At 49.2% G+C, this 16,706-nt stretch overlaps 1 protein-coding gene across 1 annotated transcript; it reads left to right on the forward strand.

Moving 5' to 3' along the window:
- Positions 1–3,891: 3,891 nt before the first annotated feature.
- Positions 3,892–12,081, forward strand: LOC133359174 (RB-associated KRAB zinc finger protein-like). The gene is made up of 5 exons (XM_061577588.1): positions 3,892–4,388; positions 5,412–5,486; positions 6,578–6,634; positions 8,220–8,333; positions 9,756–12,081. Exons 1-5 carry the CDS (start codon positions 3,902–3,904, stop codon positions 10,577–10,579), a joined length of 1,557 nt encoding a protein of 518 aa, XP_061433572.1. The 5' UTR covers positions 3,892–3,901; the 3' UTR covers positions 10,580–12,081.
- The last annotated feature ends 4,625 nt before the right edge of the window (positions 12,082–16,706 follow it).

Here is a 16,706-nt window from a genome sequence, read left to right on the forward strand (position 1 = left end):
TTCAGAGCCACCCCATTCAGGCGTGACCGCGGACCCTAAGCCTCCGAATCTGCAGCAGCCGTCCCCACGCCGCATGCTGCTGCGACGACTTTTTTGTCACCGAGGTTCGTGTCGTGTTGAAATCTTCCCCTCCCCTCTTATTCTTTGCTCTCTCCACTGCTCGATGGGTGTCTGGATATCTGCCTCGGGTCGTCGTTGTCGTTGTTGTTGTTGTTGTTTAAAAGTTTCCCTTTGAAACTATTCGGGGGTGTGTAGTAGGAATGACTATGTCTGTGTGTGTGGATGGTGGGGGAGCGGTGGTGCAGCGGTTAGCGCTCATCGAAGCCAGCTACCCGAGTTCGATTCCCGCTCACGGACAACACCACCAGTGACGATTATCTGAACCGGTCCTGGGCCACCGCTAGGTCGACTCAGCCTGAAATGAGTGACCTGGTGCGGTGTGTAAACATTGCCACTGGGGAGACAAAGGCGGTCGGGCGTGGTGCTGGCCACCCACCCACTCGTGTACCGTTCAGGCCTTCATAGGTGCTCGCTAACAGCACTTGCCCCTACAGTCTGTTGAGGCTACACGGGGGATCTTTGTCTTTGTGTGTGGCTAAAATGTTGATGACTTTAAAGGCTTTCGCGACTGCGAGAATTCGTGTTATTTTGGGGGTCTTTCGATATAAAGCCACGTGGTTAAAAACAAAATAATAATCAAAATAAGATCAATAATATCACGACGTATCGATCGCGACACAAGCGATCGTATTCGGGTGGAGAAAAGACGATTTTTGATGATTTTTTTCCTAAGTGGCTTTACCTAAAGACCCAAAGAATATTAAATTATCGTCTTGGTTCTTTCGGTAAAGTCACGTAGAATGGAAATAATAAAATAATAAAAATAAAAATAATAAAACAATGTTTGATTTTTTTTATTTTATTATTATTTTATTATAATAATAAAATAATAAAAATAAAACATAATAAAATAATGTTTTATTTTTATTATTTTATTATCGTGACTTTACCGAAAGAACCAAGAAGATGAATCCCTGCAGTCACGAAAGCTTTAAGTCGAAATATAAAATTAGTAATGTACAGACACACACAAACACACAGAGGAATGGGGGGCCCTTCTTTGTCCACACAATTGCTGGATGACTTGCTACTGGGGGGTTCATCTTCTTGGTTCCCTCGGTAAAGTCACAATAATAAAATAATAAAAATAAAACATAATAAAATAATTCTCACGACGTCATTCAGACTGTCTTTCCGACAGCCCTGTTCTTCACCTGAGGACGGCTGCTTGCGTTGTGGCCGAAACGTCGTGAGAATTGTTTTATTATGTTTTATTTTTATTATTTTATTACTTCCCTTCTACGTGACTTTACCGAAAGAACCAAGAAGATGAATCCCTGCAGTCACGAAAGATTTACATCGAAAAATACTGGGGGGTTGTTTTTGACCATACTTCACCACGCCAGTCACTGCTGCGTGGCACTGGCCACTGATGTTAGCCGTGAGAATGCTGGGGGGCTGGGGGGCTGGGGGGCTGGGGGGCTGGAGAGTTGTCACAGCCGCTTGCCACCGTCTCGGTCGTTTCATCTCTTCAGAGGTCAGGGGGGTCGTGGTGACACCCGCAGCGCTGCGAGCAAAGTTGACCTCTTGAACTTATTCGTGGTGTTTTAGTTCAAATTTTGTTGTTTTATTTTTTGACCACGCGGTGACCCCCACTGAGCTTCCTTCCTTTTTTCCTTCCCTTTTTCTTCTTCATACATTCCTTTCTTCCTTCTTTCTTCCTTCCTTTCTTCCAACTTTTTTACTCAATTTTTTCTTCCTTGCTTCCTACTTTTCCTTCCTTTTTTCTTCCTTCATTTTTCCTTCCTTTTTTTTATTCTTTCTTCCTTCTTCCTTCCTTTTTCTTCCTTCCTTTTTTCCTTATTTCTCTCCTTCCTTTCCTTCCTTTTTTCTTCTTCCTTCCTTTCCTTCCATGTTTTCTTCTTCTTCATTCCTTCCATTCTTTCTTCCTTCCTTTGCTTCCTTTTTTCTTCCTTCATTCTTTTTTCTTCCTTTTTTTCTTCCTTCCTTTTTTCTTCCTCGTTTTTTCCTTATTTCTCTCCTACCTCTCCTTCCTTTTTTCTTCCTTTTTTCTTCCTTCCTTTCCTTCCATTTTTTTCTTCTTCATTCCTTCCATTCTTTCTTCCTTTCCTTCCTTTTTTCTTCCTTCATTATTTTTTCTTCCTTCCTTTTTTCTTCCTTCCTTTTTTCTTCCTTCTTTTTTCCTTATTTCTCTCCTTCCTTTCCTTCCTTTTTTCTTCCTTTTTTCTTCCTCTCTTTCCTTCCATTTTTTTCTTCTTCATTCCTTCCATTCTTTCTTCCTTTCCTTCCTTTTTTCTTCCTTCATTATTTTTTCTTCCTTCCTTTTTTCTTCCTTCCTTTTTTCTTCCTTCTTTTTTCCTTATTTCTCTCCTTCCTTTCCTTCCTTTTTCTTCCTTCCCCCCCCCCCCCCCCTTCCTTCCATTTTTCTTCCTTCTTCATTCCTTCTATTCTTTCTTCCTTCCATCCTTCCTTCCCTTTTCCTTCATTCTTTTTCTTCCTTCCATCCGTCCTTCCTTCCTCCTTCTGCTGCTTACCAGAAGCGAGCTGGCCACCAATCCCACGTGAGCCTGGAAGCCCACAACCTCCTTGACTCTCTCGTCGTCGTAGTCGTCGTTTTTATCTACTGTTTCTTTTCTTTGTGCACGTGATGGTTTTAACCTTAACAATCGATAGTGTGATGTACTACAAGTGTAGACTTCGTATTAATGCGATGGAATTAAGCTGCGTTAACGACGTTAAATATACGAATGCGTGCGGGATACATGGAGGTGCGGGCTATCTGAAATTTGTTTTACACAAAACGCTGTTTTTTTTCGGGGTATATGCTTCTACGGGCTATATGCGTATGCGGGCTATATGCGTATGCGGGCTATATGCGTATGCGGGCTATATGCGTGAAAATAGGTAGATTAGTGTGCACACTTAATGTAGACTCGGGTGTAGAGTATGCGTGTACTGTGTGCACTGTATTGTAGACTGGTGCGTAGTGTGTACAGTGTAGTGTGTGTACTGTATGCACTGTATTGTAGACTGGTGCGTAGTGTGTACAGTGTTGTGAAGTGTAATGTGTAGCGTGTACTGTATGCACTGTATTGTAGACTGGTGCGTAGTGTGTACAGTGCAATGTGTGTACTGTATGCACTGTATTGTAAACTGGTGCGTAGTGTGTACAGTGTTGTGAATTGTAGTGTGTAGCGTGTACTGTATGTACTGTATTGTATAGAGTTAGACCGATGGCCTTAATCTAAGTTGTCTTGTGGTTGTTGTTGGTTGTTTGACTTGCATCCCACTGGGATATTTGCACAGCGTTGGTGTACGGTGATGTTTCTGCAATATTTTACTGTCTTTTCTTGGATTTTCTGTTTGCACTCAGTCACATATTCACTTTAAGATGTTTTCTTGTTCATGTTTTAGTTTTTTGTTTGTTGCGGTTGCACCCGATTGAAGAGCCGAATGGCTCACAGGGCTACACCTAATCAATGAACTTGAACTGTCCGTGCTGGATGAGGAGGATTCAATCGCGCGCCGCTCGCTTTCTTCGCCGCGTGCGCCTGTCGCCCACATTTGGCCACATTCGCAGCGACTTAACAGTTTAACGTCGTGTTTTGAATTCTCATTTCACAGTCGAGTGTTTAAGCCTTTTGATCGCCGTGCAGCGATTTTTGCTTCGGTGAAATGTATTTAGTGTTCAGGATTGGGATTAGTATTTGGTCACACTTCAGTGCGACTTTGTCTGAAGATATGTGACGTGAATCCAACCCATGTAGATATTTAATGACTCTACATGCTCTCTCTCGCTCTACCCATCACCACCACCAGCATGGCGTGTGCGGTGGCCGCCCCGGTGCTGCCGGAGCCGACGGACGACTTCCCGGCGTGGCTGGAGGCGCAGGGCGTGAACGAGGAGGTGGCCCGGGCCATGGACTCGGAGCTGGGCATCCGGGACTACGGGGTCCTGCGCGCCTGCGTCGGGGACGGCCTCGTGCGTGCCGAGCTGCTGGCCGCGGCGCGCGACCGCCTGCCCTTCGGCTTCTACGCCGTGCTGCGGCAGGTGGTGAAGGCCCTGCGGGGCGACGGGCACCACGATGACGCGGCCGCCGCCTACCCTGGCGACGTGACGCTGGGAGGGCTGGTGGACGTGCTGCTCGCTCTGTTCAGCGGCCTGAGCCGGGAGCTGCTGCTGTCCGCGCGGAGGCTGGGAGCCATGGACGGTCAAGGGAGCGGCGATGGTGGTTCGAGCCCACTCGGTGCAGAGATGGAACATGATGACCTGATCGCTGATGAAGAAAAGCTTGCCGCAGGGGATGGTAACAAAAAGATTTATTGGAATTTTGATTGCAGCAGTCTTCTAGTGGGCTTTGTGATAGTTTGGCCCCTGCCATAATGTGGAATGTAAATTAAACAAAATGTTTTTTTATTTTACCAGGTAAGGCCCACTGAGCTACATAGCTCTTTTTCAGAAGCAACCTGGCCACAAATGATAGCTCAACACAGTGGAAATGTCTAGCAGCCAAATACCCTAAATGCATGTTTCTAAATGTGGAGGTGAAAAACCGGAGGACCCGGAGAAAAAACCACGGAGACCACGGGGAAGCTACGCAAACTCCAAATATACAGCAGCAGGCGTCACGTTCGGGATTGAACCCACGACCTCCTGTATGCCAGGCGAGGTAGTTAACATCTCGCCTCCTGGCTCATGGCAAACCAACAGAGACTGAGCACCATCCCTTAGTCAATTGTCCGTCTCTTACTCTGCACAGAGAGGCTACTAATGATCTAATGCTGTCCTGCCCTCAGCAGCAGAGGTCGCAACCGGGTACCCGATACCCGTACCCTACCCGATACCCGGCTACCCGTACCCGGCCGGGTACGGGTACCCATTTGCGACCCTGGTGCGGCCGGGTACGGGTACACCGTGAGTCACTGGTGAGTCACCGTTTGTCACTCATTTCCCAACGTCTTGTCTCTTCTCACAATTCAAGTTCCTAGAATCAACCCACCCGCGCCTGCAACGTGGCTTCATCCCAGAGGTCGCAATCGGGTACCCGATACCCGTACCCTACCCGTTACCCGGCCGGGTACGGGTAGCCATTTGCGACCCTGGTGCGGCCGGGTACGGGTAAGGAATCAAAACCCGTTTGCGACCTCTGCTCAGCAGGCAACCTTGTGCCCTGTGCTCAAGGACACGTTGCATTCGTACGCAGTCTCCCATCCCAGCGCTGACCAGACTCAACTCGGCTTCCAAAATCTGACGAGATGGGGTGGTGTTCGTGGCGAATTTGTCTCCTGTGCACAACATTCAGCCCTGCGGTTTGCCTCTGCCCTGGTAGATCGCGCTGTCAAACGTACCGACATGTACCAGGAGCCGGATAAAGAAGCGACGCTGGATTCAAGGGAGCCTTGCGGTAAGGGTCCTTGGCCACGGTTGCCTTGAATGCTGCGATGTAACTGTGGATTTTTAAAGCTTTCGCGACTGCAGGGATTCACATTCTTGGTTCTTTCGGTAAAGTCACGTAGAAGGGAAATAATAAAATAATAATAAAAATTCTAGCTAACAAATTTTGCTGCGGTTTTCACACCTGATTATGATGACGATTGCTTGTGTTGCAATCGAAACGTCGTGAGAATTGTAATTTTATTATTTCCCTTCTACGTGACTTTACCGAAAGAGGGTGGGGCTGGGTGGGGAGGGGCTGGGTGGGGAGGGTGGGCAGGGTTGGGTGGGGAGGGTGGGGAGGGGCTGGGTGGGGAGGGTGGGGAGGGTGGGGCTGGGTGGGGAGGGGCTGGTCACCCCGTGGTGCCCTTATAAAACTCAACGTTTAACCTACTCACGCCGGCTTGTGCCCGCCCTCACAGTCGGGCATATTTGCGGAATACACCATGCCGCCGTTGACCCTGGCCATTGACCGAGCAACCCAACGTTCCGACCAGCTCCCTCCGCAGGAATGTGTTTGTCATCCGTATGACATAAGTATACAAAGTTTGCTGTCGATACCACATTGGGAAGTCGGTTAAAATCAAGTTACAAAATTTGAGGATACGACGACAACAACAACGGCTGGCGTGAGTTAAATCAAAGCGTGTAACAAGTATAACACGTAAAAACAAAGTTTTTCACTATAAATCCTTTATATGCGTGGCGGCTAGAGTCCTCTCGTCCTCTGGCTTGAGATGGCTGCTACCTATGGGTCAGATGATTGAAATTGCACCATTAAGCAATTGGTAATTAAATATAATATTTTTGTCCTAAAAAGTGTAAAATTTTGGAAAAAAAATTTCACGAACATTAATTGTCTGTGTGCAAAATGTCAGCTCGATTGGATCACGGGAAAGCGGGTTAAAAAACGACCGAAAGATTTGCACCGTCGTAAGCAAGCAAGCAAGCAAGCGAACTTAATATAAAGGATTTAAAAACCACGCGACCTCCGGGGAGACAGAACGCGACTTCCTCCTACCCTGAGAGGTAGTTAACTTCTCGCCGCTGCGCTGCCCGCAGACGAGGGGGGAGGAGACACCCACACGTGGCACGGGGTGAAGATGGAGACCTGCGACGGTGAGTCAAGCACTTTGCTCACCGTGCCTCCGTTCGCCTCCCGAGCGTTTCCGTGTCCCGTTCTTCCCGCTGTGCGTCTCTATCCACGTCTTGACATTTCTTTCCCCCCCTCCCCCTGCATCTCTGTACGCCCCCCACTGGGTACTCAATGTGTCTCTCGTCCTCTTTCTCCACGCCTCCGTTCCTTTCTCTGGAGCCCTTTTTCCCTCGGCTGCACAGGGGCCAAACTTAGTGTGGGAAACACATTGTCCTGCGGAGGGAGCTGGTAGGAACGTCGGGTTGCTCGGTCAATGGTCTGCAGGGCCAACGGCCAGGGCGTGGTGTATTACGCAAATATGGCCGACTGTGAGGGCGGGCACAAGCCGGCGTGAGTAGGTTAAACGTTGAGTTTTATAAGGGCACCACGGGGTGACCAGCCCCTCCTCACCCAGCCCCACCCCTCCCATTTTTGGATGCACGACGGACGGACGGACACAATAATCCCCTGTGGGCTGGTGGAACCACATGGTTCCTACCAGTATAAGCTCTGGCTTAAAGAACCTGCTTCCTGTGTATGGCCAGGTGGACGTCGACTTACGAATATACGTCCAGGGTACTTCACTTTTCGCGAGATTCACCCTGTTGAGAATTCTAAACATGAGCACAAACCGACGACATCGGATCGGATGATTAGCAATGACAAACATTCCCCTTATGTTTCGATTTAAAGCTTTCGTGACTGCAGGGATTCATTTTCTTGGTTCTTTCGGTAAAGTCACGTAGAAGGGAAGTAATAAAATAATAAAAATAAAACATCATAAAATAATTCTCACGACGTTTCGGCCACAACGCAAGCAGCCGTCCTCAGGTGAAGACATTTTTCTTTTGTTATTTTATTACTTCCCTTTTACGTGACTTTACCGAAAGAACCAAGAAGATGAATCCCTGCTGTCACGAAAGCTTTGAATCGAAATTTTATTATGTTTTATTTTTATTATTTTATTACTTCCCTTCTACGTGACTTTACCGAAAGAACCAAGAAGATGAATCCCCTTATGTTGGTTATCGCACCAATCTATCGTGAAAGGCACATGCCCCACCGTTGCAGACTGGTCGCATGGTGCGACGAGAATCAGAAAAACCACACGTCCTCAGTGAATTACAGATCTCGCTGAAACTGTGCGTGTACTTGGAAACATGTCCTAATTCGCCACGGTGGCGAGATGTTAACTACCTCGCCTGGTGTGCAGGAGGTCGTGGATCTGATACCGACCCTGACGCCTGTCGCTGTATATTTGGAGTTTGCATGTTCTCCCTGTGGCTGCGTGGAATCTTTCTCCGGATCCTCCGCTTTTTTCCGCTACACATTTTAGAAACATCCGTTTGGAGGTATTTGGCTGCTATACATTTCCACGTGATAAGCCACTCTACCGTTTGTGGCCGGGTCGCGTCTGACAAAGAGCCGCAGAGCTCGCTGGGCCTTACCTGGTAAGGCCTACCTCCGTTAAGTAAAATCCGCGGTCCGGCCGAAAACATGCGTTGGGTGAAACCGCGTTGCCGCGCGCGGTCTGCCAATTCAAGTGCCGCCCTCTCGTGTCGATTCCAGCCGCAGAAATCCCGTGGACGGTGCCAGGAGACAACAATTTGAGCAACCACGGGGCAGCCTGGGAGGAGATCATCGTGGGAGGGGCGGCGCCCGTCGGGACGGCACAACGTGCAGGTAAGACAGGGGGAGGTTGAGGCGGGAGATGGTGAACTTTCCAGGAGTGGGTTGACTTCTTCTTTCGTACGGCTTCACAACAGCAGATTAAAGGTCTCCTTGGTTCTTTCGGTAAAGTCACGTAGAATGGAAATAATAAAATAATAAAATTACAACATAATTAAATAATACAAATTACAAGACAGAGTGTCTGTCTTCTCGACAGACCTGTTCTCCACCTGAGGATGGCTGCTTGCGTTGTGAGAATTATTTTATTATGTTTAAATTGTATTATTTTATTATTTCCATTCTACGTGACTTTACCCAAAGAACCAATGGAAATAATAAAATAATAAAAATAAAACTTTTCTTTTAATAAAACGTTTTATTTTAATAAAACGTTTTATTTTTATTATTTTATTATTTCCCTTCTACGTGACTTTACCGAAAGAACCAAGAAGATGAATCCCTGCAGTCACGAAAGCTTTAAATCGAAATCAGATTAAAGGTGTCATTTTTTTTAATTTGTTAGCCACTCGATTGCTCCGAAGCAGAGAGTGGATCTCGCCCATTCCTCCCTTGAAGGAGCGGAGGCAGCAGCTGGTGTTTGGGATTGGTGGCCGCCCTTGCAAGGCCCGTGAGCGCGGCCACGAAGAGATGTCAAGAAGGGAACGTAGTACTAATAGGGGGTTTTCCCCTTTTTTCTGGCAACAAAACTGACACCTTTTGCAAGGAATCATGCTTACATTAACCACAATACTTGCAGTCAAATGCAAACAAAAAACAATACTCTGATAATTTATGCGTTGTCCTTGAAACTGATTGGTCCACACCAGAGACAGCTTTCTTTGGAGCCGAGTCTCATATGGTGTTCGACCAGATGACGCCAAAAGGCGCACAGTTCAAAGACAACGCACTACCAGAGTAACGAGAGCTCGGGTGAGCAGCTACATCATGGGACCTCCTTTGCCAGTACCAAAATATACTAATAGGGTTTTTCCCCTTTTTTCCGGCAACAAAACTGACACCTTTTGAAAGGAATCATGCTTACATTAACCACAATACTTGCAGTCAAATGCAAACAAAAAACAATACTCTGATAATTTATGCAGTGCCTTTGTTTTTTGTTTGCATTTGACTGCAAGTATTGTGGTTAATGTAAGCATTAAGCATGATTCCTTGCAAAAGGTGTCAGTTTTGTTGCCGGAAAAAAAGGGAAAAACCCCTATTAGTATATTTTGGTACTGGCAAAGGAGGTCCCAAGGGAACGTGGATCGTCAAAGAGGCGGCAGGTCCTGTCCGTGCAGCTCCTCACGCGCTCGTCATAATAAGGACGCGGCTAAACATCCCGACCCCTACAGCGCCTGACAGGCAATCTACCATCCGGGTAACTAACAAGGCTCAAACTCGGCCTTTCCCTCCGATGTCTCATTACTCTTGCAGGCAGTTGCGTCGGTAAGGGCCACTCGGAATTCATCATCCAGGACGTGACCTCGCTGCTTGCGACCGGCAAAGCCCGCTTGCGCGCCAAACGGCGGGCTGGCGATGACGGCGAGGTCACCGGGGAGAATGTGGACGGCCACCAACCCCCTTGGCAGTGGCAGCAGCAGCAGCAGCAGATGACCAAAGGGACGCCGGTCGAAAACAGCATTTCCGAGTTCGCCACCCAACCGCCCGCCGATTCCCAGTACCAACAGGCTCCCTCCGCCACGGCGAGCGGGCTGCACCCGGGGTTACTCCAGCGCGGCGGCGGCGGCACCGCCGATCAGCAGCTGGCGCAGCAGCTGCAGCCGGTGCTGTCGTGCGACATCTGCGGGCAGGGGTTCGCGCAGCGCCGCGTCCTGGACGTGCACCGCCTGAGGCACACTGGCGAGAAGCCGCACCGATGCGCCGTGTGCGGGCGCGCCTTCTCCCAGAACTGCAGCCTCAAGCGGCACCAGCGCACGCACACGGGCGAGCGTCCGCACCGATGCGCCGTGTGCGGGCGGGCGTTCGCGCTGCCCGGCGACCTCAAGAACCACCAGCGCATCCACACGGGCGAGAAGCCGTACCGCTGCGCGGTGTGCGAGCGCTCCTTCTCGTGGTACTCCAGCCTCAAGATCCACCAGAACACACACACGCGCGGCCGGCCCTCTTGCTGCAAGGTGTGCGGCCTGGTGTTCGAGGACCAGGCAGACTTCAGGCGACACCAGCAGGCGCACGCACGAAAGGCGGCGGCGGCGGCGGCGGTGGCGGCGGCGGAGGCCGCGGCGACGACCCTCCTGTGACCTCGGCGACCCTCCTGTGACCTCGGCGACCCTCCTGTGACCTCGGCGACCCCCCCTGTGACCTCCACGGAGCGTGGCGGCAGGGCTCCTCGCGTGAGAAGTCGCCGTGAGAACTCGGGGAGGGCTCTGCTTGAAATTCTAGATTTGAAGCTTTCGTGACTGCAAGGATTCGTGCTCTTGGTGCTTTCGGTAAAGTCGCGTGGGTAAAAAATTAAATTGAAATTAATAGAAATGAAACGATAAAATCACGACGTTTTCGGAGGCAACGCAAGCTTCCGTCTTCAGGTGAAACTGTCACAGCAAAATATCTGTATCACTTGATACAATTCACCTGAAGACGGAAGCTTGCTCTGCTTGAAAAGTTGGCGCCCAACGGCACGTTGCGATTGCCGTCATGTTACCTTGACGATCGACTCTGCGGTGATGTCGTCATGGTCGCCGGTTTGTTTATTGGGGAAACCGCAAAATGCAAAATGCTCAGGGGATGCCGTGTAATGGTTTGCACACGAGCTGCGTATCCGGAGGGCATCGGTTACAATTAGAATCTCTCGGCGCGGCGGTTGAAATGGGTAGACGTGGCGATGGCTTGGGCAGGCGTCCAGCAGGCAGTGGATTGATCATGGCTGATAGCTGCTTTATATATCTTACTTTAAAAGTTCTAACACGCACAGCCTGCTAAGATTCGAAAATATATTTTCACCGATGCGTCGTCGGACACAAGTTGCGGGGTGGGATCGCATTCGCCGCTGAACCACGCAAACGGTCCGGCGTTCATTTTGTTTGGAGGCAGAGTTGCTACGATGGCCGGCGCCAAACTGTGCCACACGCCTTCCCACGGCAAGACCTGTTACCGTCGATTCCCTGCGGAATCGATTTCGTTCCGATGACTTAAACGGAACGTCATCGGGAGAACTGGTGACGTACGTGTGCATGTCGTGGGAACGGGGACAAGGTTAAGAATCGATTTGAATCGATGCATAGTTACGCGTGTGTCGGCTCGCAGATAAAAAAGATTGTTTAACCCAACTTGTTGCGGACAAGGATAACAAAACAGCACCGAATACAAAAATATTTTATCGCTGCATCCAACGATTTATTTCAGGCCATTACAGAGTCATACAATACAGGAATCTTTTATTTTTCAACGAATTTATTGCTGTGGTTTTCACACCTGATGACGATTGCTTGTGTTGTTGCAGTCGTTAACGTCGCGAGCATTTTATTGTTTTGTTTGATTATTTCCCTTCTACGTGACTTTACACGAAAGAGCCAAGAATATGAATACAGGAATTCCTCGCCAACCGCCGTTTCACGTGTGCACGGTATATTGTTTCGTCTACCCAATCGCGGCCTGGAAATTTGCGCAAGCAGCGTTAAGGAATTTCGATTTAAAGCTTTCGTGACTGCAGGGATTCATCTTCTTGGTTCTTTCGGTAAAGTCACGTAGAATGGAAATAATAAAATAATAAAAATAAAACATAATAAAATAATTCTCACGACGTTTCGGCCAAAACAGACCTGTTCTCCACCTGAGGGGACGGCTGCTTGCGTTGTGGCCGAAACGTCGTGAGAATTATTTTATGTTTTATTTTTATTATTTTATTATTTCCATTCTACGTGACTTTACCGAAAGAACCGAGAAGAAGCGTTAAGGAAGTCGCATGACGCAGATATTAAGTCATTGGTACAAATTTCACCAGGGCGGTGGTTCTCAGCGCCACAGGGTCACCCCTGGGCTGCGTAGTCGATCGCCCGCCCGCCCGCCCGTCAGAGGTCGCAAACGGGTTTTGATTCCTTACCCGCACCCGTACCCGGCCGCACCAGGGTCGCAAATGTGTACCCGTACCCGGCCGGGTACGGGTAGCCGTTCCCTACCCGTACCCTACCCGAAATGAGTGACAAACGGCTACTCACCAGTGACTCACGGCCTACCCGTACCCGTACCCAGCCGCACCAGGGTCGCAAACGGCTACCTATACCCATACCCGCCCGGGTACGGGTAGCCGGGTATCGGGTAGGGTACGGGTATCGGGTACCTGATTGCAACCTCTGGGATGAAGCCATGTTGCAGGCGCGGGTGGGTTGATTCTAGGAACTTGAATTGTGAGAAGAGACAAGACGTTGGGAAATGAGTGACAAACGGTGACTCACCAGTGACTCACGGCCTACCCGTACCCGGCCGCACCAGGGTCGCAAACAGCTACCCGTACCCGGCCGGGTACGGGTAGCCGGGTATCGGGTAAGGTACGGGTATCTGGTACCCGGTTGCGACCTCTGCCGCCCGTCTTGCTGTACTGCCATTGTCGCATCTCAACCACAGTCGCGTTCATTCTGCCTTCAGTCATGTCACTCCGAAGCGTGCGGTGAGTGGTGAAGGTGAGAGAGCATTGGGTCTGTGGCCCCGCAGGAAGAGGGACATGGTGAGCCGAAAGTTGATGTGATGTTTGTATTTGTTTGTTACGTTATTGCGTAATGTACTGGGTTGTTTGTTTTTTCATTCGGGGTTTATAGGTCATCAACAGGCAACTTAGGGGGCCGTCCATAAATGACGTCATGCACCTAGGGGGGGGGGCGAGGGGGGTGACGTCACGTAAAAATGCGCAACTTTCAATACATAAGACAACACTTTCTGCTTAATTAAATAGACTTTTTATAAATGTTTTCTCCTACAACATCAGAGTGCAGCGCCGCATTAAATACGCGCTACAATGACAATAGTTTAAAGCGATTTGAAGCAGGTTTTATTTTTTGGCGGGGGCGGGGCAGAGCTTTGTGACGTCACATTTGAGGAGGAGGGGGGGGGGTCAAAAATCGTCCAAACTCGCGTGACGTCATTTATGGACGGTCCCTTATGGCATGACGAGTCAGACCGTGGTTCCCCTAACCCGCTATTTCCCATACAAGGATTTTCCTACCGCGGCGTTTTCCAGCAACCGAACCCCGGCGTTTGGCGAGGGAATTGCTCGTATGTGACATTAAAACTAGACTGTCTAATTCTAGATTTGAAGCTTTCGTGACTGCAAGGATTCATATTCTTAGGTTTTTTCGGTAAAGTCACGTAGGTAAAAAAAATTTAATTAATAAAAGTAAAATAAAAATCACGACGGAAGCTTGTGTTGCCTCCGAAACGTCGTGATTTTTATTTTATTTTACTTTTATTCATTTAAATTTTTTTACCTACGTGACTTTACCGAAAAAAACCTAAGAATAGACTGTCTTAACCATCCGTCCATTTTCTCTCCCAACTTCCCTGCGGCAATCCAATAAACGACTTCATCGCAAATTAGGGGTCACTGTTTCTATATTTAAAAAAACATGTTTTATTCTCTTTTAACTTTCCGAGGTGAAAGTAGTGGACGCCTGTGGCTACAGGAGGTGCATAACCGCAGTACATTTCAATAAAAAAAATATAGAGAAACGAACAGCCCTTTTGTCAATCCATTTGCGTATCCCGTGTCCGTCATGGGGTGGATGGGGGGGGCCAAGACCGGGTTGAGCAATCACCAGCTATGAAACATGATAGAGGAGTTGTTAGTAAGTAAGGACCTGTCCCTTGCTTTGTATTCGACGCGTGTGCGACGATGGCGCAGCCATCGATCGAGGGTCGAATTCGAACTGCGTTGTGTGATCGGCATCGCGCTCGCTGAAGGTGAATGCCTTCAGGGAAGTCGTGTGGACTGAAAAAGCAACTGCGCACAATTCTGTGAGCCACTTATAACTGCTTTGCCGTTACTTATTGCCGATTATGGACCTATCATCTCATAGAGTCCCTGGCCACGTAATAATAAAATGCTACAGTGGCAGTGGGGGTCGCAAAATGCCGATTTATTACTAATAAACCCCAATGATCGGATCGAAATTAGGGATTTCGATCGGACCATTGGGGGGGGGGCACGTGCCCCCCTCCCCTCCACTCCCATAAATATGCTAAATTGCTCTTGATATGCAAATTAGTTTGTCAAGGCGCTCTTCCCTCCTCCATCTCAGCTTAAATAGACGCTCCAAGCCTGGGGCGTGTCAGACAGACGCTGTCTTTCCGACAGACCTGTTCTTCACCTGAGGACGGCTGCTTACGTTGTGGCCGAAACGTCGTGAGAATTATTTTACTATGTTTTATTTTTATTATTTTATTATTTCCATTCTACGTGACTTTACCGAAAGAACCAAGAAGATGAGTACAATCACAATCAAGGTACAGATACACCAGGGTTGCGATTTCCGCATGGAAAATGCGGAAGGAGGGTTCAAATTTTCCCGCATTTTTGCTAAAGTCAACCGCAAACGGTGGAAAGACTACTCCTATGACCGCGCGCTTTTAACAACACGTTAATGCGTTCTATTGGAAAGGATACATGCAAGGCCCAGCATCACGTAGGGCTTTGAGTTACTGATTGGAATGAATATATGATTTCCGCATTTCCGCACAAGAACCACATACTTTATTCAAATGCGGAGCCGTGATTACGAGCACATGTACATGATGTATCCTTTCCAATAGAACGCATTAACGTGTTGTTAAAAGCGCGCGGTCATAGGAGTAGTCTTTCCACCGTTTGCGGTTGACTTTAGCAAAAATGCGGGAAAATTTGAACCCTCCTTCCGCATTTTCCATGCGGAAATCGCAACCCTGACTGTGATACACCATCACTACAAACACATCCCCGTATAGCTTTTACAGACTGCTGGGACAAGTGCTGTTAGCCGACTGGCACGGCACACGAGGGGGTGGGTGGCCAGCACCACGCCCGGCCGCCTTTGTCTCCCCAGTGCTGATGTTTGCACACCGCACGAGTTACACATTTTTCAGGCCGAGTCAATCTAGGGGAGGCCCCAGGACCGGTTCAAATATTCGCCACTGTAATCAGTTACGGAGCGGGAACGCAACTCGGGTTTACGGCTACTGCCAACAGCAGCCACCCATTTGCCACTAAGTGGCGGTGACGTCACCACGGCACCTGTGCCAGGCTAGGTTGCACTTGAGGCTGCCCACGTGAAGTGTCCGATGGCTCACTGCTGCTGCTGGCAGGAGATCACGGGACCGATCCAGGTGCCATGGGTTGACCGATTTAGATGAATGGCAGATGCGCCACCCGTGCTCCCCACTGTGCCGTCTTGCTGTATTTTAGCCGCCCGGCAATCCGCTCGTTGTTGTGAGCATCGCTCCTCCGTCGTCCACTATTGTTGGAGGGCGACTGGCTCAAACTGCCCAGTAGCATCCTTCACGAGCCTCCTCCATAGAAGCCAATCTTGACACCGCTGGTATCAGTCTTCGGCAAGTCCATTCAGCTCCACATCCTCCCATATCATTCCATCTCTTCTCCAGCCCGTGCCGTGCCCATTTAGCTCCCTCCGGGCAAACAGAAGCTGCTTGGGCATTCGGTGGCTGGGCATGCGGCTACATGACCCAGCCAGCGCAGCCTTGCCCGCCGGAGGAGCTCACCGATGGGAATGTGTCCAGATGTTCCAAGGATCTGCGAGCTCCTCGCACAATCCAACCTGTTTAAACACAGGATGGATCGGAGGCAGGCCAAACTGAAAGATTCAAACCGGTGCAGATGTTTCATGAGAAGGGTCCACGTTTTGCAAAGAGAAGAGAGGGCATCGATTGTGGCAGACAAAATCCGGAGCTTCGTGTGGAGCAGCAGACACCAGGTAGCTTCCACGCAGAGTTACGTAGCTGACGAAAAGATAATGCCGCTCGGCTGATTCGGAGCGCTGGTCACAAGCACACTAACCACGTACGGAAACTTCTCCCTTCTCTTCATGAATGTCCCATCACTCATGGGGAGTTGAGGGGCGTGGAGTTTGGATGATACAAAATACCCAGGCAGGTGCTTCGTTTTGGTGGCATGCTCCAAGTTCAGCAGCAGAACCTACAACTCCTCAGAGTGAGCAGCAACCACCAGATCATCAGCATACATCACACACAGAAAACACACGCATACAGACGCACACACGAGCGCAAATATAACGAGATTCCCCCATATGGCATAAGCAGGCTGTTGGGACAGGCATTGTTATCGAGCACTTATTAAGACTGGCACGGCGCATGAGAGGATGGCAATGGTCAGCACCCAAGCCTAGCCTCCTTTACCTGCCGAGTGCTGATATTCACACACCGCAACAG

The sequence above is a fragment of the Lethenteron reissneri genome, chromosome 64, assembly GCF_015708825.2.
Source record: "Lethenteron reissneri isolate LAM-NWPU_2019-01 chromosome 64, ASM1570882v1, whole genome shotgun sequence".
Taxonomy (NCBI): Eukaryota; Metazoa; Chordata; class Hyperoartia; order Petromyzontiformes; family Petromyzontidae; genus Lethenteron; species Lethenteron reissneri.